The 24,557-nt window shown below is 40.4% G+C and overlaps 1 protein-coding gene across 6 annotated transcripts in view; it reads left to right on the top strand.

Annotated features, from left to right (window-relative positions):
* Positions 1 to 24,254, top strand: part of INO80D (INO80 complex subunit D) — a 46,592-nt gene extending 22,338 nt beyond the window's left edge. For 2 of the 6 annotated variants that reach the window (XM_038143617.1, XM_038143621.1), the window contains exons 7-12: positions 3,307 to 3,531; positions 5,465 to 5,574; positions 7,491 to 7,624; positions 9,110 to 9,327; positions 9,716 to 9,873; positions 10,860 to 23,821. In XM_038143617.1, the coding sequence (XP_037999545.1) occupies positions 3,307 to 3,531; positions 5,465 to 5,574; positions 7,491 to 7,624; positions 9,110 to 9,327; positions 9,716 to 9,873; positions 10,860 to 12,028 (2,014 nt within the window). In that variant the 3' untranslated portion in view covers positions 12,029 to 23,821. Of the gene's footprint in view, positions 1 to 3,306; positions 3,532 to 5,464; positions 5,575 to 7,490; positions 7,625 to 9,109; positions 9,328 to 9,715; positions 9,874 to 10,859 lie in introns of all 6 variants that reach the window. The other 4 variants (XR_005257661.1, XM_038143619.1, XM_038143618.1 and 1 more) reach the window with 4 other exon arrangements.
* Positions 24,255 to 24,557: the final 303 nt, after the last annotated feature.

The following is a 24,557-nucleotide window of genomic DNA, read 5'->3' as shown; positions in this document are numbered from 1 at the left end:
AGCTCAACCCACAAGGTGGTTTTTTTTTCGATTCTCCTGCCTATCCCACGGGTGGGAGCAGGGAGAGTGAGCATGCAGGGAGAGGGAGCAGGCAGCACTGTGATGCTTAGTTCCTGGGTGAGGTTAAACCATAAGAACAATAGTACATCTTTTGGTTCACTTGCCTTCTGGCCTTTTAATCTCTAAAATTCATACTGTTGCAATCATCTGTGGAAACGCAGGCCAAATGTTTGCTTTTATTATTCTGTGCTTTAATTTTGAAAAATTGTGTTCCTGTGGTCCCAGGAGTTCGGGACACAGTGCTTCAAGGCAGGCACAAATGTTTTAGTTCCAATAGTGCAGGAGTTGGCAGTGGGCACGGTGCAGGCTGGGTGCTGGCAGAGAAGGTTGCTGGGGTGGGAGGAATCCCTTATGGGAGCAGCAATTTGGAGAGAAAGCAGGGGCTGTTCTCTGCTGCAGATTACTGAAGCTTCCCCCTAGATTATTTGACTACTGAGTTGGTATCTTAGAAAGTGCTGGAAAACAAATGACTTTATAACAAAGTATTTTTTTGCTTCATACTCTGAAATATAGATAAAGCAAATGTTTCAAGTAGCAAGTTGAAAAAGGAGTGTGAGTCCCTCCTCACACCAACTCCCTCAAAGGATTAAATATCAACACTGTGTTGTCAAAAGTTGGATTTAATAACTCCCAATAAGTAGAATAACTAAAAGAAGGGAAGATTTTTCAAAATGCTCTATAAGGAGGGATTTTGAAGTATAGTTGCTGGGTTGTTTCAGAATAGAGAGCATGTTCTCCTCATTCCCTGGTGGTGCCTGGCTGCTCACCCTTTTGCTCTTCCTTTCTGCTGCTTCGTGCTGGCTTTGTTTTCTTCAGGAACACTCAGCAATAATCCCCCTGATGTTTCCACATGACAGTCTGAAAGGGAAGGGTTGGGAGAAAGCATTTTGGATTATCAAATGTTTTGTGTGCACTTTCAGAATTCTTTGTAAAAATGAAATGCCACACGTTGAACTTCAGAAGTTCTGTATGCAGCTTAGGAGAATAAACTAAATAGAATTTGGCAAACTTGTTTATGAAAGAACAACAATAAAAGTATCTTTCATTTTCATGCCTACTGAAGAAAAAAGGTTTTATTTTGATATTTTTAGGTTTCTTTGAACCTATAAATGTTTTGGCTAATCTTACTGGCCTGGGAACAAAGTTCTGAACAGTCTTTTAGAAACTGGCTTTTAGAAATTTTGGCTCAAAATAAGCCCTTGCCCACTGCAGGCATGATTTCTTTCTATACCTTTGATATATGTCTTCATCTATTTTTAAGAAAGATTTCATAAACTGAAGATCAAAAATATTTTAGCATACAATGTCATTTTTTCTGGCTCTTTCAATGTGAGAGAAGTAAAAAGTCTCAAATACAGAGAAATGTGCGTTAAAAAACACTCTTTCCACACGAAAGAAACTTCTTTCCTCTAAGGAATACTCCTGGTATTCGTAAAGTTAATTTTTAACCATATTTGAAATTAAATCAGTAACTTTGTTTAAAAGTCTTGGCCCAGAGCAGTAGTGAAATATCTAAGATAGTAAACCTACCAATAAATATATATGCTATCTATGTTTTCCTCTTTTAGTAATACATTGGAAAAGGAAAATCTATATTAAATAGCCCACAATCAATTTTTTATAAACAGATGGTTTTCCCCAGTAAGCATTCTTTCCTAAGAGATCTTAAAAGTGTATTTTCTTTTAATTTTCAGTGTAAAAATATTCTAAACATTGCATATGTTAAATATTTTTAACATAGGTTGTATTTGCTGCTAAGCATGTAATTGCAAAGGTTAATTACCTGTAATTTATGCTTCTAAGAAATAAGCTGTAATCTGTTTTAACAAACAAAATACATAGTATGGTTGACCTTACATGAAACTTCACAAAAACATGCATTTGTTTCAAATGCAGTGTTTGCTGCTGCAGTTTTCGTGGGAAGCCTTAGTGTGGGGATGGCGCAGTGTCTTCCATTTGGCCTGTGTGTGAATAGAGTCAGAGTTTCCAGAAAAGAAAGTAGGTCTTCACCATACTGCCTTTCAGGGACAGATCTGCTGTCTGCTTTTCTGGATCTTCCTTTATTTAGTAAATATCATGGCCGGTATTTCACATCTCTTGTGTCTCAGTGGTGGCCTCCTTTGCTGTGTGCAGGTTTGGGTGTCAGCTCATTCAGCCCCACAGGCTCTGAACATTGCCAGCTTTTGATTTGCTTCATTTGTTTGTATTTCTCTTCTCTTCCCTGCGCTTTTTTTTTGTGTTGCAGATAGGAAAGTTGGCAAAAAGTTTCTCTGTTCTATAGGAAAAAAAATTAGAGGCGAAACTCAACAGAGTCTACTTAGATTCAGCACATGTATTTTGTTGCTCCATGAAAAAACAACTTCATTCTGCAAATTAGTCCTTGTTGTGGAGAACTTCTGGGAAGCTTCATGGACCTTGTTTTAACAAGTTGCAGTGATGATTTTCTGTTTCATGACTTCTACTTCATTTAACTGAATGTGTTGACATGGTTTGATGGTCTTGTTGATATGTGCCTGGACATTCAGAGAGCCAAGATAAATGGCGAAGGGCTTTCTTAAGTCAACATAGAGTTGGATTAGTCCTTCTTCCGGTCATTGCTTAGCCCTGGTTTGATCTTCCCCTCAGTATCTTTGAGTTAAATGTGAATTTCTTCTCTGTTATTGTACTGTAACTCAACGGCAACTCTGCAGCAAGGGGAAATCAGTATCAGCTGTTAGCTGTGTTAGTGTGTATTTTGGTTTAAAAAGGAATATACTGCCTGACAGAGTAAAAGGAACTGGAAGAAATCAACATTTTAGGTACTTGTTAGAATTTGATCATCTTCTCCAGCATGATCATTCCTCAATAAATTTCCACTACACAATTCCCCACCCTTGTCTTCTCCATTAATTGCACTTTGATTTAAACATTGGTCTCATTTGCTGAGACATTTACAGTAAATAAAGGTTAACAGTATAGATTTCTTTTTGAACAGCAGGCTCTAGACATTTAAATGTGTCAGACATGATGATAAATTGATGTAATCTCTAATAATGACATACTAAGAAGGGCAAATACCTGTAGAATTTAAAAGTGATCCTGCTCTTGCTGTTTCTCAAGCAACACTGCCTGATTTCAGCATTTGGATGTTTGTGTGGCTAGAAGATGGATTCCAATTTAACAATTCTATTAGAATGACAAATTAGCTTAGTGGAGGACAAAAAGTGTTATCTTAAAGCATATTTGTTTTTATTTTCCCTTCTTCAGGTCCGATGATGACAATGCAGATGACAGGAGTTCCAGGGTGACCAGACTTTGCACTTACTTTCAGCAGAAATACAAGCACCTCTGCCGCCTGGAGCGGGCAGAATCCCGCCAGAAGAAATGCCGGCACACGCTGCGGAAAGCCTTGCTGCAGGCGGCCAGCAGAGAGCCCGAGCGCGCGGGGCAGCTCCTGCAGGAACTCCGGAGAGCTGCGTGTGCTTGTACCAGGTTAGACCTGCCCTGGGACTGCAGGAGCCCGGGGCTGGGCAGGGTGGACATGGGCTGAGCATCCTGCAGCTGAAACGATGAGCTCTGAAATAGGTGGTCACGCACAAGGCAGGAAAGACGTGACGCATAAATGCCTGTCGGTGGAGTAAAATAAACGTGGCATACAGAGTTTTCCATGAAGACAGGCCTTCTCCAGCTTTATGTTGTAAAACGTGGATGGTTTGTTCAGCAGTTTCTGGGCCCAAATATCTGGTCCTTTACTGTGCCAGTAGAAGGTGTGCAATCTGGTCTGTAGTTCACGGCTCCAATTCAGATTTTGTTTTTCAGATAGCTTTTTTGAAAAGTCTGTACCTCCTCTTAATTATCTTCCCAGTAAACCAAATTTAAGCTCATGCTTTTTGTTAGATTTAACTCAATCTAACATTAAATACAACTTGGCAACAAAATACATTACTTCTAACAACTTTGAAGGTTATCTTCTGTGGGAATTCTTTCTAGATAATGTCAACAGCCCTCCAGCTCTCAGCATACGGAGAGTTGGTTGATTCATATTCGTGCAGGAACAGACTAAGTCTGAGTCCTGGTGTTACATTTGGGGTATCAGAAGCATCCTTTTGCTGTTGGGGTTTTGCTTTACAGGATGTGTGACTGTGGGGTGTAGTGGGTAGTATGAGATGCAGATTGGAGCTAGGTATTGAGAGTGTATTGGGTTTAATGGGATGCTTTTGTTCCTGGACAGTGGGATGTGGTTCATGACAGTTGAAGGGTTCATTGTTAGGGAGGTGGACTGATTCTGAAGAACTGCTCTGAAGTGTAATGTAGAAGTCCATTACTAGTTTACAAAGTTGTGTATAAATTTCTCCAAACTTAAATACTACAGCAAAAGTTCACCTGAACTGACAAGCTCTTGCTGGGTTTTTTTTTCCTATTATTTTTCCCTTTTATTAAGCAAAAAAAGTTATATTATTTTGGGTAGACCAGCAAAGCCAGGTATGCCTGTCATCACTGCTCTGGTCAATTTAAGTAACCACAGAGTCTCTTCAGATTCAAAATTTTTCACAGGAGTAATACTGCTAACAAAAACTTTGCTCAGTCAAAGTGCAGTTGATGACAGAAATGGCTGAAGGAAAACAGTCAGGCTACAGACAACTTTTTGTCAACCTAGAAAACAACGTGTACAGAGGTGCAAGTCAGCCCTGGAGTCGCCAGCTTTATCTCCATGAAGGTGACACATGCCTGGAGAGCAGGCTAACCCTGAGCGAGCTGTGTAACGCTTCAGTGCTCGTCCACACTGCTGTCTGGCGCCTGCTTGCAGCTCAGGCTCAAAGCACAGAGGCTGTGCTGGGGAAGCGCCCAGCTCCGGGCACCTGCTGGTGGATTGGGCTGTAGCACGTTGATGAAGGAGAGCTTTTATCCATGTTGAGCACGCTCAGGCTCTGCCACTCCAGAGCTCAGTCTAAGTTTGTCTGAGCACATGCTTGCATGTAAGCTCTGGGGATGCTCGGCATGTTTTGATTTATGAACAGGCTTGGAAGTGCACTTGACTCCCATCTAGGCATACCCAGTACATTGAATTCTAAAGACTGACCTCATTTTGAGGGTCACCTGTGTTGACACTCACCTACTGCTGCCCTTTCTGTTGCAAGGTGTTGTAATATTTACATGGTAGTAGCACATAGCACCTCTCATTACAATTAAGGCCCTGTGAAATAAGAAATAATCCTGTTACTACAGTCACACCTTCACCTGTCATTGACATCTATTCTGTGTCCCTGTGTAGAGCTTGGTAGTGGTGTGCACCCATCCGGATCATGACACACACACGTGTGTTACAATTTTTCATCCTACTGTGCTACATTCAGTACAATAATTGTGTTAAGCAGCCACAGGAGCTGGGGGTTTGTCTGTAAAGTCTTTTATGCTTTCTTTTCAGCACAAGCCAAGCAAGGCAGAGAGATGCAGAACCAACAACCTGCAGTGGGACTTCGAAGGGAGAGCAGTGCACTAACAAGGCCCTTCCATTCACCAGGCACTGTTTTCAGCGTATCCTCTTAACTCTGTTTGGGAGTTGCATTCAGGCGTGGAAGCTGTTCTGTTTTAGGAGGTTTTTTGTTTGTTTGTTAGATTTTTGCATGATAACTAAGTTTTCACAAAGAAATACCTATCTGTTAGTATGTCATCATACTAACAAAAGCAACTCCTTTGCTTTTCATTTGGCTGTGTGATTTAGGTCTGTAGACACTGAGGATAAGTGGTCTGCTGCTGGTATTTGTAATAGGAACATCATTTTACTTTGTGAGCTGTATTTAGTGTGGGCAAGAAACCTTTACAAAATGATCATCTTTCACAATGACTTGGTGCAAACCATGTGACTTTCAGCCTCCTGGCTTTCATACAGCTCTTGGTAGGTTCCAATAGACCACCTTCCTGTGCCAGTTTTGTGGAAAAAGGTTTTTATACATAGTATAAATAGAGGGCTTACACTGACGAGAAAGATGGAAATCATACTTTGCATTGTTTAAAGAAACAGAATAGAAGGAGTCACAGAACCTCTTAGTCCAGATGAGGAAGGGTTCCCTGTGCTTGGAATTTCAAACAAAGCCTGGAAAGAATGTTGAAAGTCAATGGCTGAAGAACTCAGAAAGAAGAGAGCACAACAGATGTGAGTTTTGGTTCTGAAGACTATAAAAAGGCAGACTTATGACCTGTAAAACTTAAAAATTCTGCAGACTTTGGTTTTTTTTGGTTTTTTTTTTGTTTTTGTTTTTAGCTGAAGAATTGTTTGGGCTTTTTTGGGGACTCCTTTTGTTGGAACTTTTGGTTTTGGTATTAAGTGACTAGTGCTGATGTACTCAGCTGCTGTCAGACTGCAGCACCTTTCCAATCTTTTTGTTTTGCAAATGCCTTATTTTTATTGTTCGATTTTTTTGCAGGCCACTTAAAAGCAGTTTGCAGAGCAGTTCAAAACCTCTATGAGAGATCACCATGGCATACAGCTGCTTTTGGGATTTGCCTCATGGTTCTGATAGGATTTTTTTGTTCGGGTAGTTTTTAATTTTAAGTGGTCATGCTTGTTGCTGTGTGTAGAGCAGGATAGTCAAGACTAGTGATTTTGCATGTATGCCCATTTTTTCTCTCTGCATTTTCTTCTCTAAAATGAAGAGGTTCTTGGTTCTGAGCCATCCATCCAAGTCTACTGTCTGGATTGTTCTGCAGATTTTTCATTTTCTTTGTCCTTTTTTTTTGTTTTAACATTTTATAAACATACATAGTGATGTTGAGGTCTGAGAACTGTTCAAGATGGAAGGAGTGCTTCTAGTGTTGTTTGAAAAAAGACACAATGAAATATCTGTTTGATTTGCTATAAGTCTGGAAACATTTTTACTCCTGCTAAGGATTTTTCTGAAGGAAATCTCAGCAAGCTTACGTTTGGATTTACTTGACCTTTCTGTCTGCTTGCACATCTTTTTTTTCAGAGGAGCAGGAAGGATCTTGAAACTTCTTTGTCTGTACTCTAAAGATAAATGCCAAGAATGTACCTTAAAAGACTGAATTAAGAAATACTCTTTCTTTAATGTTTCAGTATGGATTGTCATTAGTCTGTAAGGAAATAGTCCTGTTGACTACACTGTTCCAACTGCTACTATTGATCTATTGATTAAGGCTCCAGGAAAAGGCTTCTTTTTGCTAAGAACTCATTAGTGAAATGGCTGCTTTTCTAAAACTATCTCAGTATATAATAAAATCCTTAGAGATTCTGCATGAATGCAGTTTTTTCACTTTAAAAGTTGGGTTTGAGCCTTACCTAGCTTTGAACTTGAATAGCAAGTTTAAGGCACTCATTAAAAATAGTATCTATGGACAGATAGAGTTGAAGGCTCTGATTTTTATCAGATTGATAAATCAAAGGGCGTTCCTCCACCACTGTCTTGTGTTATTCCTGATGCAGAAATGCACAGATATCTTATTGAACCGTTCTCAGCAGCTCTTCTCGAGTTGCACAGCCAAGTTTGCAGATGGTCAACAGTGCTCTGTGCCAGTTTTTGACATTACACATCAGACACCTCTGTGCGAAGAACATGCCAAAAAAATGGTAAGTACAGTAAGTACAAAGCCATCATTCTATTTATTTGTGTATTGGGATGATCAGGAGTTTTAACCCCAGTCTTCCTATGAAGTCTTCCTTGACAACTAGCAAGTTCATGAACTTAAGAGCTTGTTTGCTATTACTTTTCTTAAAAGGGTAAGACCTGACAAACATTCCCGATTAGTATAAAATATGTTGTGAAAACCTTTTATGTAGTTTTGAGGATATAATAAAGTATACATGGGAATATTCTTCACTGGAGGAAATTTGATTGCTGTCTTAAATTGAGAAATAGAAGATCATTGTGAGAGGTCCTGTGGTCATTTTATTTGGGGTCACTCCTGGTCCTTGGATCTGAATGTAATGTGAGTGTGGTATTAAGAACACTGCATCTTAAACAGTCTCAGTACACAGGGCCCAAAGTACTTTCTAAAGGTAAGGTAGAGAGCAATTACAAGGATGCAAATAATGGGTTTGCTACTTTATTTACCTTTTAGTAACTATTAGAATTTATCTCTAACTTCCTTCAGGGATCCATGGATCCCAGAGAAAAAGCAGTGGCCTACCTCAAGCTGAGAGAATGGAGAAATGAAGTTGATGTCCTCTGCTCTTCTTTTTATGACACCAATCTTCCAGAACAAAACCTTTAGGATAATTCACAAATCCACTTCTGTCCTGCCCCTCCTTCAAGGCTTCTTGTCCTACCTTCAATTAGGTGTAAAACTGCCTTTTTTTTCTTTTTTTTTTTTTTTTTTGTTAGGTTATTAAAAGTCTTTTGTTACTGTTTTTGCCCAGCCTTTCAAATAATTGTGAATTATAGAGTTTTTTGGATTAAAATGTGAGGGTTTGTGCTACACAGATCTGTATGGGGTTTCCCCCTTTTCTAGGCAATCTTCAGTATCTTCCCTCAAGGTTTACCTCTGTAACAAATATAATCCTCTGCCATACCCAGTATGATGGCAACTGAAGACTGATGATGGTTTGATTTATTTTTAAATGTGTCAGTGATTGCTGTTCAGAAGCAATGAGGCCATAATTGTTTACCCACATCCTAATTCAGCAGAATTAATTTTATTTCCTTGGTGCTGTCCCTCTGTTATGTCAGCAGGCACTTGGGGATTGTGGCTTCAGCTGCTGCACATTATCCACATTAACAACACCTCACACCAGCCTTTTGTCTTTTAATACTTACAGGAGTGCTGCTAAAGGTTACAGTTTTGCACTTTTTAGTTAGGGTCTGCTATGATAATTTTTAAAGTGACACTGCACAGTCTCCAGTTTACAGTATCTCATAATTTGGTCTATGTTATTTTTGCCATTGGGGTCAATGAGGAAGGAAACAGCTCAATTTTTGAAACTGTGTCTGGGTGTAAGCTAACAATCCCTCTTGCATTACATTCCACAAGTCTGTGGAATGACCAGGGTGAAAAAAGCTAGGGAAGTACTGCTTGTTCTTAATATGCTCCCATTGGTATTGTTTTGCTCCCAAAGGATAATTTCTTGAGAGGGGACAGCTCCCGTAAAGTTCAGCACCAGCAGCAGAGGAAACCCAGGAAAAAAACGAAGCCACCTGCACTTACCAAAAAACACAAGAAGAAGAGAAGGCGAGGCCCCCGCCGGCCCCAGAAACCCATTCCTCCTGCAGTGCCCCAAGGGAACCTCACCATGCCTGCCAGTGTCTCACTGCCAGTAGAGATACCCCACATACGGTCAGTGCTGTTCCTGCCCAGTTTCCCACCGCTGGTCTGAGCATTGCCAATGAGCTCTGTACAAAGCTGCCAAGCAGCATCTGGAGCAGGGCTAAAAATTGCATCTCCACGTGACTGTTGAAAAAAACCTTTAGAGTGGGTCATTTTGGATTTGAGCAATGATTTGGTTTGATGGGTAAAATATCTTGCTCCTGGTGTTGCCTCTTATGTAGTTAATGAGTGGCCCAAGTGTAAGCTTCCTAAAGAAACTACCTAAAAGCATTTTTTTCCTAGATAATGGAGGAAAAAATGTGTGGGGAAGCATCCGTTGTAGATGGATATGCACTGATAGTTGTCCTTTGGAGCAAGCAGAGTTGAACACCAGGGACTAATGTTCCTTTCTGTTCAGGAGCCCCTCCACACCAGAGCTCAGTGCCGATGAGCTGCCTGATGATATCGCCAATGAAATCACAGACATTCCACATGACTTGGAATTGAATCAGGAGGACTTCTCTGATGTCCTGCCACGGCTGCCTGATGACTTGCAAGATTTTGATTTCTTTGAAGGTACCATTTTATTTTATGCTAGCATGAACACAGTCAGTGAACTGAAGAAGTGAGTGTTTCTAAACTGCATTTTGCGGAGTTGCTTGCTTTCCTACAGAGGTAATAAATTCTAGAGAAGGAAGTGTGCATTTGCTCTATTGTTTGTGAGCTCTGAAGTAAAGCAGACTTTAAGAAGGCTGTATGCATAGTTCTCTGCTTGCTCATGTAATTACTGCTCTGAAAATCATAATTGGTTTAGTATTTTAATAATTCATTTTACATTTTTACTGCCTGTCAGTGTTACAGCTTAATCTAAAGAGTGTTCTCAGTAATGGCATCTTTCTGCCATCGAGTGGGGCTGGAATCACAGTCAATGTTGGCCTTTGATAAAAAAGGAAGAGAGTGAGAATAAAATCTTTAAATACATTTTTGAAACTAGCTTTTGATCAGAAATATGCTTGAATTTCTACATTCTAAAGCTCAGTACCTATAACTTATAACAAAGAAATTAGAACAGCCTGGAGTTGGGTACGTGATTTCTTCGGTCATTTTCTGATATAACGTGACATCAGACTGTGTTTGAATTGAAATTAACCTGAATTATACTGTCTGTGTAAATTTTAGGCCCAGGCTATAATGTGGTAAGTAGAAAGAGGGATTGTGGACCATGTGTTATTGCAGCATTGAAGATCTTACTTAAGCCTTTTTACTTTAAAGTCTAGGAAGTTTAAGAGGCATCTCCTACTATAGTATGTGGAAGAGGAGGGGAAGAGGGGGATTTCCATTGAAGAGGAAGGTGTAATTTCATGGTTTTCTTACCTTGCTTGGCTAGTGAAGACTGATGAATGATACTTTCGGTGTACTGTAAGCCATGCTGGAAGGTTATCATACCATGCAACTCTGTACTGAACTGCCTGTACATCTTCAGATGTACAGACATCCTTTGAGTGCCAGGGCCAGGCTCACCTGCAGCAGTGCACTAACTGGTGGTGTCCCTGTTTCTGCAGGTAAAAATGGAGATCTTCTTCCTACCACAGAAGAGGCTGAAGAACTGGAACGGGCCCTACAGGCTGTAACTTCTCTTGAGTGCCTGAGTACCATTGGAGTACTTACACAGACAGATGGTGTGCCAGTTCAGGAGCTGTCAGATAGAGCGATAGGGGTGTTCTCTACAGGTGCTGGAGCTCCAGGAATGCAGTCCTTGAGTCGAGAGGTTAACACGGATCTGGGGGAGCTGTTGAATGGGCGTATAGTACATGATAATTTCTCCGGTCTGGAGCTGGATGAGAACTTGCTCCGTTCTGCTACCTTGTCCAACCCACCTACGCCCCTGGCAGGGCAGATCCAGGGGCAGTTCTCAGCCCCAGCCAACGTTGGCCTTACTTCTGCCACTCTGATAAGCCAGAGTGGCCTTGGGGAGAGAGCCTTCCCGGGACAGTTTCATGGACTTCATGATGGCAGCCATGCCTCCCAGAGGCCCCACCCTGCCCAGCTGCTGAGCAAGGCAGATGACCTGATCACCTCACGACAGCAATACAGCAGTGACCATTCACACTCCTCACCCCATGGAAGCCATTATGATAGTGAGCATGTGCCGTCTCCCTACAGTGACCATATCACATCCCCTCACACCACATCCTTTTCTGGTGATAACTTGGCAGCTACCTTCTCAGCAGAGATGCCCATGATGGCACAGCACTTGCTCCCAACGCAGCTGGATGTGCCACTTAGCGGGGTGGTCAACCCCAGAACTCACTGGGGAAATCTTCCTGTCAATCTTGGGGACCCCTCTCCGTTTAGCAACCTTCTTGGTGCAGATGGACACCTCCTGTCCACCTCCCTGTCCACACCACCTACCACCTCGCACTCAGAGACCACACAGCCTGCCTTCGCCACTGTGACCCCCAACAGCTCCAGTGTGCTTCCGGGGTTACCGCAGACCAGTTTCAGTGGCATGGGTCCTGCCTCCGCTGAACTCATGGGCTCCACCTCCCCTAAACAACAGCTCCCTCAGTTCAGCGCAGCCTTTGGGCACCAGCTGAGCTCCCACAGTGGCATTCCCAAGGACCTGCAGCCCAGCCACAGCTCCATAGCTCCTCCCACGGGCTTCGCAGTGACCGGTGCCACCGCTACCAGTACCAATAACGCATCCGCGCCCTTCACCACCTCCAACTGAGCTTGTCTGCCTGGCTCCCTGCAGGTAGATGGGGGACCTGTGTTTTCTATCTTTCCTTTTTTCCTTTCTCTTTATTTTGTCTGTCTTCTCTTCCCTTTTTTTTAAGAGGGGGTTGAGAAGAAAACCCCTGCTTCAGTACTGACCAGGGTTAGCCCTCTGTGAACCTTGCTGTAGCATTCACATGTGCTCGTTAGGCACCGGTGCTCATTTATTGCAGGGAGGTTCACTGTTCCCCAATAATTCCTTAAGGATACAGCACAGTTACTGGATGTAAATGATCTTAGCAGTAAGACCTAGAAATGGCAAGATACCTCAGATCACTGATGCATGTTACTGTTCCCTAGGGTTCAGATCAGTGCTTGCCATCCCATTAGCATCTGGTAGAAGGTTTTCCAGTGGGCAGAAGTCTCTTGTTTATTTTTTTTTAAATTTACTCTTTTTCCAAAGGTAGCATTTGGCATTGAAAACTTGGCTGCACACATTGATTTGAGAGTTGTGCACTGAAGTCCTAAATCAAGATCACAGTTCAAGGATGAGTTTGGCAGTTTCTTGTTGACCTCCTCTGTGTGTGTGTGTGTGTGTGTGTTTGGGGTGCAGGGAGCAGCGATTCCTTTTCTTCTTTTGGTGAAGAAGTAGTTGTCCCCTTCCAGAACTGGTCACTGTTCTTACTGCATGCTGATTTTTGGATTTTTTTTATTATCACAATTTGTAATTCATTGAGTAGCAAAGAGATCAGTTGACTGGTTGCCCATAAATTTAAAGGCTGTTATGAAGTTAGCCCAGGAAAACAAAAAGAAACAGAAGGATTGAAATACAGATCATGGATTAGAGAAGATTCCTATGAGAAATTTCCTTCCTTGCTGAATTACTGTGGCCTTGTAGCATTGATGATTTGCCTTTTCAAGTGTGTCTTTGTCCAGAACTCTTCGCCTGACAGGCTGACAGGAATTTCCCAGCTGAAACAGGAAGAATTAGGTTGGTTTTCTGCCCGTCCACACAAGTCTAGGTCAGACCCATTGTAAGTTTCAAATAGATGCATTTCTCACAATATGTCTAACTAGTGAGACTTTCTTGGACAGTTTTTAATCCCCTGAGAGCCATATAGTTTTTCCAACACTTGTAGGGTTTGATGCTCTGTTTGGGAAGCTGAATGTATGTAAGGAACTAGCAGGTACCTATCAGCAGTCATGGCTAACCAAAAGAGAAATCACTAATGCAATATAGGTAACAATTCCTTCTGTCTGCAGGATGGTTTTGTTTGTGCTGATCACCTGCTAATGACAGTATTCACTCTTTGGTAGTAATTGCAATTCCTAAAGAAAGGAGTCAGCTAGGTTTTAGATTTCTTAAAATAATAATTTTTAAATTTTGTTCTTTAAACCAAGAGGTAATAGCAGCAGAAATTCTGAGGTGTTTACTTGCATGTCCTTATCAAGAAGGAATTTGCTTATGACTCTCTAGGGCTCAAACTTGCTACTGTCCTCTGACTTTGACTGTAAAAGTAGCTCCTGTTTAATTCAAGTCTCTACTCTTCTTGGTTTGTTTCAGAGATGCAGATGAGAGAAAATAGAAAATTCTACATTTCAGTCTTGTACTGCAGACAATGGATTTTATTCTACCTGGGTGAATTCTAGTCTATTTCAGGAAATTAAGAGAACCAAGCACATATAATAGGAAGGCCTAATAAACTTTCTGAGCAACGGATCACTGAATGAAGTTTAGTTGCTGTAGAAATTCATTTTGTTAGCAGTCAGGCACACCCCACAATATCTGACCCAAACCTCTCCTTCCATCTTCCTAAGGAACAGAGTTTAAATGGGATAGGTCTTGTGTCTTCTTACTATTGTAGCAATCATATTATCCCTCTTTTCTTGAATGATCTGTCCTCTTTAAATATAAAAGAGTATGGATGATGCATATGTCTTTTTCTGAAATTGCAGGTGTATGTGGGTGGAAGAAACAAAAATTATTTTCATGCTTCTGTTGTTATGAAGTCATTATTTCATACTTGGTAAAATAGATCTTAATAATATAAACCGAATATTTTAAGTGGTGATTTAAATATGTTTGTAACACTTAAATGTTTTTAAATCACATAAAAAGATTAATTGAAGCCTATGAAATCCTGCTTGTGATTGTCCTGCTGATTGAGGAATGCCCAGTGATATTGTGAATGAGGCAAATCTGACAAGGCTTTTATTTATTTTTATATTATGTTACCCATACTTTGTTGAGGAGACAACTGTTTGATTTGCAGATGATTTTTGTTGTGTTCATATACCTTCTTCAATGTGCTGGGATGTCTGACTGAAAAAAAGTGGAGAACTAGTATACCAAATGGTTAATTCCTTAATCTGCTTGTGTATTCATGTAATTTTAGAGGGTGTTAATTTCTATGTATTGGTTTCAGGGCTTTGGTCTTGAAATGGTTCTTGTGCCCATCAAACTTCTAATGAAGCTGCAGCTAGTGCAGAGTGTATTTGCCCCACACCATATTTCTCTTTCTTAGCAAATGCTGGGGGGGTGAAGAGAGGGTAATAGGAACTGAGAGCCGAGTTCTGCTCGGTTGCGTTGGTATAAATTACAGAGGAGCTTTCCAGTCTAAGGTCATGGTGAGTTTGTACTGGTCTAACTCAGAACAGAACCCAGCTCCTAATCTGTGCATTGATTTAGACAGGGAATTTCAAAAGCTCTCGGAGCGATGGAGGTCCATGATTACCATTTGAAATCAATGGCCTTTATGTATCTGTGTTTCTTTAAAGTAGCTTGGGACATCAAGTCTCTTGCCCCGCTTAGATTTCAATTTTTGTGTATCGCTTAACGACTCTTCCCTGAAAACTGACTGAGTTACATTTTTCCATGAGCAAACTAAGTTTGCAATAAAGCTGCACTTTCAAAAATAAACTTCAGTTTGTATACAATTGAAATAGGAATCTCCCTGTCCTGTCTGCCACAGTGTTCTGAAACGGGCCACCACTCTTGCCTTTTCCTGGTTCACCTCTCATTCTTTCACTACCACCGATTTCATGGTTTCATGGCTGCCAAGCAGTTACGGGTCTTGATCTTAGCTTTACAAGGTGGATCATTTCAGGTGGGTTTCTACACCCACACTACATGCTGACTTCAGTGCATCAGTGTCTTACTGTTGGATGCAAGAGATCTCATTGAGAGGTATGTGTAGTCAGAGATATTTCACACCTCTTCCTCGGGGAAATCCTGCTGGCCTGGTTAAGGTGGTCCTTGAGGCTTTTATTTACGTGGTTCCCGAGTAGATTCCATGCTGCCTCACAAATGTTTTGAGAATCAGCTCTTACAGCAATTAGCATTCTTGTCACCCCTTCACCAAAGAGCCAGTGTAGCAATTTCAGATGCTCAATACCTGTTGTGCCCTTTATGTGTTGACAAATGGAATAATGCGAGTTGAACCTAAAAATTAATTCCTTCTTATAAGATTGGAGTTTTAAAGAATGAAAAAAAGTTAGACATAATTTACATAATTTTGGCAATAATAGCACCTCAGTCTCTGTACAAAAGTACTTAACACAAGGTGAATTTTGACAATGTACAGAGGCTTATCAGGAATAGCTTCACGCTCTCCTGGTGCATAAGGCACTCTCTAAGACATGCTTTGACGATTTCTTTCACCTAGGAAGACCTTACACCAGCTTTGAGGGGAACCATATGCACTTAGATACCTCAAAGTTGATTTGTTCTTTGGCTTCATAATTATGATACAAGAACTCTGTCTCCTCCTGCCTTCCAGTTCCTCCAGGTTCTTGCTTAGATCCCTTCTCATTAGTAGCATGCTTCTATGTATGGCTGAGCATAAAGGCACTAAATTGATAAAACTGAGAGGTAGCACAGTTGCAGGTCTGCCTCAGGCACTGTGGGGAAAATGGCAACAGCTAGATTTCCAACTGAAAATGGGGATTTGCAGTTCTCGTTTGGAAAGCACTGAAAGCCCTGAGAAGCTTATTGCCTGCTAGGCAAAAGTCAGAAAAAATAAATTGTCAAAGAGGAATTGTACCTAATAGCAAAGAGAAGCCAAGGGAAGTGGCCTTTTTTTTTTTAATTAAAGGAAGATGAGTATTGAAAAATTAGGATATTCTGTTATGAGCTGTCACTGGCTTTAGGGGCATGGCCAAGGCAAAAGACCTAGGACTGAACCTGCAAACCCATAGCCAAATTCAGTTTGAAGCTTCGTCTTGCTGTAACCACATCTAAATGCATTCTGGGTTAGAATCTGCTTGCCAAGAGGGTCCTGCAAAGGTGTACCGTAGACAGTGGGCAGTCTTCTTCCCTGAGAAGCTGGCCCTGGTGGCTACTTATGCTGCTTCTGAGCTCCAGCTGCTCCCTGAGCTCCTGCAGCCTCCTTGCTGCTGCGTATCCCTGTAGGCATTGTCAGGCCTCCACAGGTATTTCTCCCTGTCTTTGTGCTGCAGTGAGCTAAATCCACTCATGAATTCTCCAACAGTATGAGCCATTGGGCAGAGAAGAGGGAAATATTTTTAGAAGAGCAGCTACCTGCAGTTAACCTTTCAAGGCTTGCAGGACAGTGGTAGGAAGTGCTTTCAGCTGACAAACAATAGAAAAGTTACCTGCAGTGACCTTTGGCAGTGAGACATTTGTGTGGCTGTCCAGGCACCTTCCCTGGTGGAACTGAGGTATTTTTCCTTTTGTATTTCTACATGTGAAGGATTCTCTGTGCAGACCTCTTGCAAAGTCCAGTAGTGGCAGAAATAGTAACCGAAGGAAGAGTTTGTGGCTAGTGTGCTGTCTGGATCTTTAGGTCTTTCTCACCTTCTGACCACGAGGTCTTTCTTATCTTCTGGGTAACGTTTAATGATGGGGATTTGTGGGCGACTTCTCGTACCTCCTTTATTTCCTTCCACTCCACATTCTTCATCATTCTTGCATCTATTTTCCCATTCTCAGACACTTCTCCAATGTAAGTTATGCCAGCTGGTAAGTCTTCTGTGGTTCTGAGCAAATCTGACTGTAAGATGAACAGGAGGAGAGATTTCTGCAATTCATAACATATATTTGGATGCTAGAATGACAGTGCAATAGATCAAAGTATTTTTCAGATCAGTGAGTAGGGAGATGTTTCACAGCATGCTAATATGTCATGAACTAGATGCTGAGGGTACAACATTGATCATGGGAGTGCACATGCTAGCAGTGAATATAGAGGCATTTTAGCAAGACTTTACCTTCTGAGAAGTTCCTCTTCATTTGAGATGTGTATCAGTAGAAAGTCACAAATTAAAATTTAAATTACTCTTTCTTAATACACTCAAGCCCAAATACAAGTAAGGAGGGTTGGTGACAAAAATCTATATTTGTGTTCCCTAAACTTCAACTTGGACTTCAGGAGAGGTCTGGTCATAAGAGACCTTACCTCTGATCAGTTAAAGTTTCAATCTTGTCTTTAAAACTAGACAAAAGCAGTGTTGTTGAGAAAAAAATGTTTGGGGAAGGAGAAGGAGTTAGAAAAGATGCATCTTAAAACAATTTTCTCACTTGTGTCTTCAGCCTCTTTAAAAAAGAAAAGTGGTAGTGACTATTTTCCCTTTGCTGTTGGTACTTCTTATGGTTGTTGAGTTCTTTGCTTTCCCCTGTTTTATTCTGCTCCTTCTGTAGCTACTGTGGAATGAAGTAATGTAGTGGAAGCATGAAAGGACAAAGTGAGTATGGCTGTAAGTTGAGAGCAATAATTGGAAAAGGCTTCCTTTATTTGTCTCCTTGAAGTAAGTGTTGGCACCTTTTCAGTCTACTCTAGATCGTAGAATTCGGTCTGAAAGTGAAGAGGGTGAAACATGGGCTTTTGACCATAAAACTGTACTTGCTGCAGAAAAATGCATTCTTCCTCCTCTTCCTCTCGCTAGTCCCCCAAACACACACACAGTGAGATGTCCAGAGTTACCCATGTGTCGACCACATAGGCATGTTGAGCTTGGTCCAGTGATGCTAATGTTTAACCTGCTTTCTCGTTGTCAGCTGGTGCCCACGGAGATGAACTCTGGATAGGTAACGTTCCCAGATATCCTCTGGAAAACTTTAACTTTGGTGCAGATTGCTCTGATGTAGCTAACTGCGGTGGCATTGGCTTCTACCTTGGAGTGGACTGATTTACCCTGAAATGACTCTCTAACCTGCATCTTAAACAGTGTAGTTGGTTCTGGTGCAAATAGATTCATTCTGAAGTGATGGACATTTTGATTCTCATGCAAAATAGCTACATCCTACCAGAAGGGGTTGAACCAGTTTCTCTGAACAGTGATGACCTTCACTGTACAGTTTTGGGTATGTCTCAGGGATTCCTTGTGGAAATAAGGGCAGTTAACAAAAAAAGAAAAAAAAGAAAAAAAAAAGAAAAAAAGAAAAAAAAAAAGAAAAAAGTTAATAGTTTTAAAAGTAAATAATAATTTAAGTAGAGCGTCACCTAAGTGAGAGCGCAAGAAGGAGAAATCTTTGTTCAGTTTTATAGTCAACAGTGTCTGGCTTACGGACTCTTTCTCTTCTCGGGGCTCTCATCTCAAGTTCAACATACAGAATCTTTTTCATCACGCTCAGCTTTAAACTTTTTATTTAAAGATACCCTTCCCCAATGAGCTTTCAGAATACTTATTGTAGATTTTAAGAGAAATGGTATATTAATTTATGCTATTAACATCACCTCATAAATTATAAGTTTTATACTAAAGCTGTATTGAGTGTAATGAATTATGTTGCATATGTGTTTTTAATAGCTATAAAATTATATACAAGCTTTTTTGGAAAAACAAACTAGTGAAGCACCTTTTTACACTGGATCTTTGCCGTGTCAAGGTGTACAGCTATTCTTTGCTACCTTGCAGATATCTATATCTATATATAGATATATATATAAATAAAATAAAATGGTATCCTGTATCAACAAGTATAGAACTCTTTTTAACCCTTATATTACTGTTCCTATAACTCTTTTTAAATTTTGAGTGTTACATTCTGCAATAATTTATCCGTGGTTTGTACCTATGATTAGAAATTTAGTTACAGGGTAAATAGATCAAATTTAAAAATCCAACTGCTGTAGCTGGGAGTTGTGAACCAAGTTTGTAAGACCTTTTCTTTTTTTAAATGTATTTATTTCCAGTTAGCTCTGTGAGTTGGAATTTGAAAAGTTGGAACATTAGGAATCTACAGTGTCTTATTCAGGAATTTTCCCTTCCTTTCCTCACAAAGGAATTCCCACTGTGACTTATAAATAGAATTAGACTGCTTGTGTGCATGTATGTATTATATATACACACAAAAAATATGCATTGGGGGGGGATGTATGTGTGATACGAATGTGTATATTGTATGTAGGTCATAGTTTTGTAAAGAGAAAAGTAGTCAAGAGGTGATGGAATGTATTGTAGAAATGTGATTATTTAGTAGGGGGTTGTTATGTCCTCACTGTTATATAAATAACTGAAACTCTCTACTATATAATCTTCTGTTATAAGGCTAACTCTGATATCATGTCAATTTTACTGTTTTTCAAATGAGTTGATTTGAGCCCTGTTTAAAATGCCATGAAAATACCAAGCTCCCAAAGACAGCCTTTAAATAAAACAAATGGGGGAGGAGGAGTGATGGAAGAAAGGAGTTTTTCAGGACAAACTGAATGAGAAGGTTTGCATTCAGTGGGATGGAGAGGCATGAGAATTGCTGTATCTTTGCAAATTAATGCCTGAATCTCCTATGGTCTGACTTGGAAAATGTTGTCAATCAGCGTTCTTGTGTTTTCCAATTAGATTGTAAGGGGTACTGTTTGTGCAGTGGTCTCCATTCCATAAAAGGATCTTGTCTTCAAAGTAGATTTTTTTTTCTCTTCTGAGGGTATTTGTGTGTATCAATTTTGCCCCAAAATTTCTGTTGTGGGATTGCAGAACAAAATATGCATTCAGTCAAGGGAGTTTCATTTAGGCTGTGAAATTCTGAATTTGATTGTGACCACATACCTTTTTTCATAATTGGAGAAGAAAGATTTCTTTATGGGAGCTCTCAGTTGAAATTGTGAGACGTCAGAAACATTCTTCAGACTGGCTTACTCTTCATATTGTTCTATTTAGGCTGGAGAAAGTAACCTAATTGTTATTTATTCATACAGTATCACTTTTATGATGATCCTGGTGACTTTAAAAACCTTTTTAGAAGAACAGAGCTTCTAGTATTGAACAGAAATTTGACATTTTTTGCAATTTTTTTTTATTCCACTCCATATCATGATGCTCCCCCAGGCATCCCTCTCCCTTTCCTTCTCTCCACAATTTGTTTCTGGCATGTATGCATATAGGCAAAAGGGTAGGGAGGTGGAAGTTGTCAGAGGCCTTTTCTTCTGCTTATTTGGTGGTAATGGGAATTAGGAGCATAAATCTTTATGCCTTTTTGGAGGAGAATAGACCCATTTTTGTGTACAGAGAGGTATATCTGTATATGAGATAACGGTAGCATTTTGCTGAATGTGGACTTGCCCTCATGATGTACAATACATATGTATGAATGCAATCAATCTAAATCTATATATACATGTATACAGATTGATAGGTGGAATATACCTTGTATCACACACCTGTACATTACCTGTAACATGAGTGAGTGTGTGAGCTAAAGAGAGGGACTGTCCACATATGTGTGACAGGTAAGCACTTGTGCCAGACAAGTTGTTTTAAATTCTTCCGAGGGGTCTGGATGACTCAGAGACTGATCTGAGCTTGGCCACCATTGGTTTGTGTTACCTCAGCCCTCGCAGTGGAGTTTCCTTTCTGTGTCTCTGCTTTTGTTTTATATTTAGTTTTGTTGAGGCCTCTTGCAAAATGCCAACTTCTTCTGCTTCTCTGCTCCATTGCCTCCATTCCAGCTCCTCCTTGTCCCTGCATCTCTGCAGTTTCTCTTGCTCGCAGCAATCAGCTTTAATGGCCCAATTCAGCTCTGCTTATGCATGAGGGAAATTCTCTTGGACTGGAGTGGTAGCTGAATTGGGCCCTGAGCATCTGCTTGAACTTACGCAAACTTCCCCAGCTTCAATTGTGATTCAGTAGGACTGTGATTGATTTGCAGATGAATACCAACTTTTCATGGAACCTGATGCAGAGCTTCCTAGCATATTAAAAGGTTAACCCAGCATTATAGTTAAATGGTCAAAGTGAGAAAACTGCACCCACCAAATACAACCTTCCAATTTTCAACCCTAGGGAGAAAAAAGCAGTTTAATTTGTATTTCCCATAACACAGGAAGTAAGCAGAAGGCAGCCCTGTGCTCTGTTCTGAGCAACGGGGTTGTCATCAAACAAATCAAAAGAAACACAGTTTGTTACACTTTACCATAAAACAGATTTTAAAATGGAGTGCAGAGTTGACCATTAACATGCTAGCACTTTGCATCTAGTTGTGTATTGGGTAATATTGCTTATGCAAGTAAATGATGGGCTTAAGTTTCTGGCTAAATGGAGCTTCTATCCTTTTAGCAGAAAGCAGCTGTCAGCAACCTGCTCAGTCACATTGAAGTGCTGTGTATCTTAGGCTTCAGTTTCAGAGGAGAATGCTGCTCCAGCTCTGTCATCGAGCCATACTGGATTCCATGTTTTCAATATGGCTATGACACAATTTTTCTTGGCCACAATTCAGCCATGGAATTTTGTCTTCCTTGCATTTCTGTTAGAAAAAGGTAACTGGTGTACTGTTCCATCTGAGCTTTCATGCAGTCACACATGACTTCTCTGATGCATATGTTGGGGCGTGTGTATGGGTATGTCTGTGTACTGCGTGTGGACAATGTAGATTGATGCGCACACGCCTATTATGCTATTTCAGTTTATGTATGTGGAGAATGTACCTGTTGGTTATCTCCTGATATATACTCATGCATACCTATATTAAATATGTATATAGAGTATAGATGTCCTGCATATACATGTGTATATGTTACAAAACTTGGTTGGCAATTTTTTCCCTCAGTTTTTTTGTTTGTTTTTTTTTTTGCAAATTGCTGTCCCTTATTACTTATTTTCACTGAAGCTGCATTATATAGAAGAAATGGAGAAATGTGTTATCAAAGTTTTATTTTAAAAAGGAGACTTTTAATTATCTAAAGCCATTTGTAATTGTCTTCTGAATTTTTACTAGAAGGGTTGTTATTTTAAAAAGGAAAAGAAAAAAAAGGAAACAAAAAAACAAAAGCAAGCGACAAGCCCTTATTCCTACCCTCGTTTAGGTGAAAGAAATGGAAACACAAGTTTCTAAGTATTTATTTCCTTCAGGTGTTTCTGAGGCATACAGTAATTACATTCTGCCCCATCCCCCTTTTGTCCAATTATAATAAATGATTCATGATTTTCTTTTCCCCTCATTAATTTCGTAAATCATTGTTCACCTCCTACATTCAATAGTACTGATATCACTAAGGAGATTTCATGTCCTTCTGTCCTTTTTAGGAGAAATACCAGTGCATCACTATTGTGTTTCATTTTAACATACTTTGTGGAGGATGGATGTTTTTATTGAAGATGTCTGTAACCCGTCTAACTTATTTAATGTGAGAAGCCTTCATTGGAACCTATCGTCTGTTTGTTTCCAACAAGTTCAAGTTTCTGCAACTGTTTTTTCACCAACATGTTAAATAATTCCCTTCTTACCTTTATGCCTGAGGTTTTAAAATTTGGGTTTGTTTTTTTGGGATTTTTTCCCCTCAAATTCCCAAAAATATTTATCTGCAAGTGGAGCAAAACAGATGTCAGAAGCTCAACCAATATCCTTTTTGCAGTTCAGGGCAAATATATTTATCCTAGACTTAATAAAAGAAGGTGGCAAATGGACAATCTGAAGTGCTTAGAGGGAATGCTCTCTCTTTTTAAGGCTGTCTCCGAGAAGTTTGTGTTTGGTGTCATTTTAAAGGTAGCTTGATCATGCTTTGATATCAGAAACAGCCTTGTAACAAAGAGCCTCATACAGTTGTTCGGTCACTAGAGTTTAAAATGTAAACAAGTTGCAGTGGGAAAGCAAAGGTGAGGCAGTGTATTTTGAACCAGTGAATTGTAGCTTGCAAATGTACCTGATTTTGAAGTAACTGCATGGTAGCAAGGATTAGCAGTCTCTTACACCCCTTCCTTCTTCCCTCTCATATCTGACACATGTGTTCAGCATACCATACATTGGGAAAAATAAGCAACTTCCTCCAGCAACGCTAATCCACTTAATGACTGCTTAAAGGGAACATACAAACGGGCACTGCCGCGTCCCGTCTCATGGTATTAGCTGGAAGCCTGGCTAATACGCACAAACAGCCCAGCCCAGCTTGCTTCTGAGGATGTGTTGCTTTGGGAGAGTGTGGTGCGGGGAGGTGCCCCAGAAGAAGGGCTCCTTCCTTCAGGGTCCCTGGCAGCAATGGCAACTCGCACCACGTCTAGTGCTGGAGGCTCATGGACAGCATTCCAGGGGCGGGGAGGAAAGCTTGTGTTTGTACTTTCCCTTTAAATAGGAAAGGTTGGCTCACATGTTCCTCATACTTCTCAATGAATGTACTGTATTACCATTTAAAAAAAAAATCAATTCAATGATAATAGATTGGTCTCCTTTTGTTATCTGGTCCTTGTTTAATTTGTTTAAGGGTTTTTGTATACAAAAGTTTACATTTTTATGTATATTTTTCTTGTGTAAAAACTGATGTAATATGTGTATAAAACACTGTATGTATTATCTGTATATAGTGTGACAAAATGATTTTCTTTCTTTCTTTTGGATGTATTAATAAATCTTGCTGTGAAGTAGCTGTGTTTACTATGATGAAACCCTCTTCTCCAAGCCATTTTGCCAAGTCCAAGATGTATGGATATTGCCCAGGATAAAATCTACTCCATTAAGTGATTTTTTTTCCTTTTAAAACATATCGTAAGTACAGTTATTAAACTGTCCTTTGCTTAGATTGCTGTAGAGTCTGAGTCGGCTCTTGCTTATTCTCTGTTGCTTTCTAATGACATTAGCTAATTAGTTTTGCTGACAACCTGGGGTCTTCAGTCTCAGTCCTGGTTCTAATTATAGTGCTTTCTAGCTCTGGATCACCGGTCTGGAGACCAGATCCTCTTCATCCTGTGTTCCAGTTTGAGGAACTATAATTTAAGGGGTATAGAATAGAATTTTCTCATGTATGTTGTTATGTTTTCTGAGATTTAAAAAATATATACTTGCTTCATCAACAAAACTGGTTAAGTTGGAGTTTGGTGTTATTTGGTGATTAGCATGTGGATGAGAAATGATGTTCCTTTGGAGCTCTGCTCAGGTCTCAGGCAGGCTTGCCAGGCCAAGGCATGGATATGACCTACACTGGGAATTGCCGCCACCTTGTTGGGACACAGCTGCTGTTTGTGCCACCCTGCTGCAGCTGATGCCAGCAGGGCTGCCTTGGCTGGCACTGCCCTTCCAGTGCCAGGGTTGAGCTCCCAGAGTGGCTTTTCCAAAGTAGCTTGAAGGATGTCCTCTCTTTAGGCAGAACTACCCCTTGGAC

Source organism: Motacilla alba, chromosome 7, assembly GCF_015832195.1.
Source record: "Motacilla alba alba isolate MOTALB_02 chromosome 7, Motacilla_alba_V1.0_pri, whole genome shotgun sequence".
Lineage (NCBI taxonomy): Eukaryota > Metazoa > Chordata > Aves > Passeriformes > Motacillidae > Motacilla > Motacilla alba.
The sequence above is the reverse complement of the archived record's forward strand: the minus strand, read 5'-3'. Positions and strand labels throughout refer to the sequence as shown.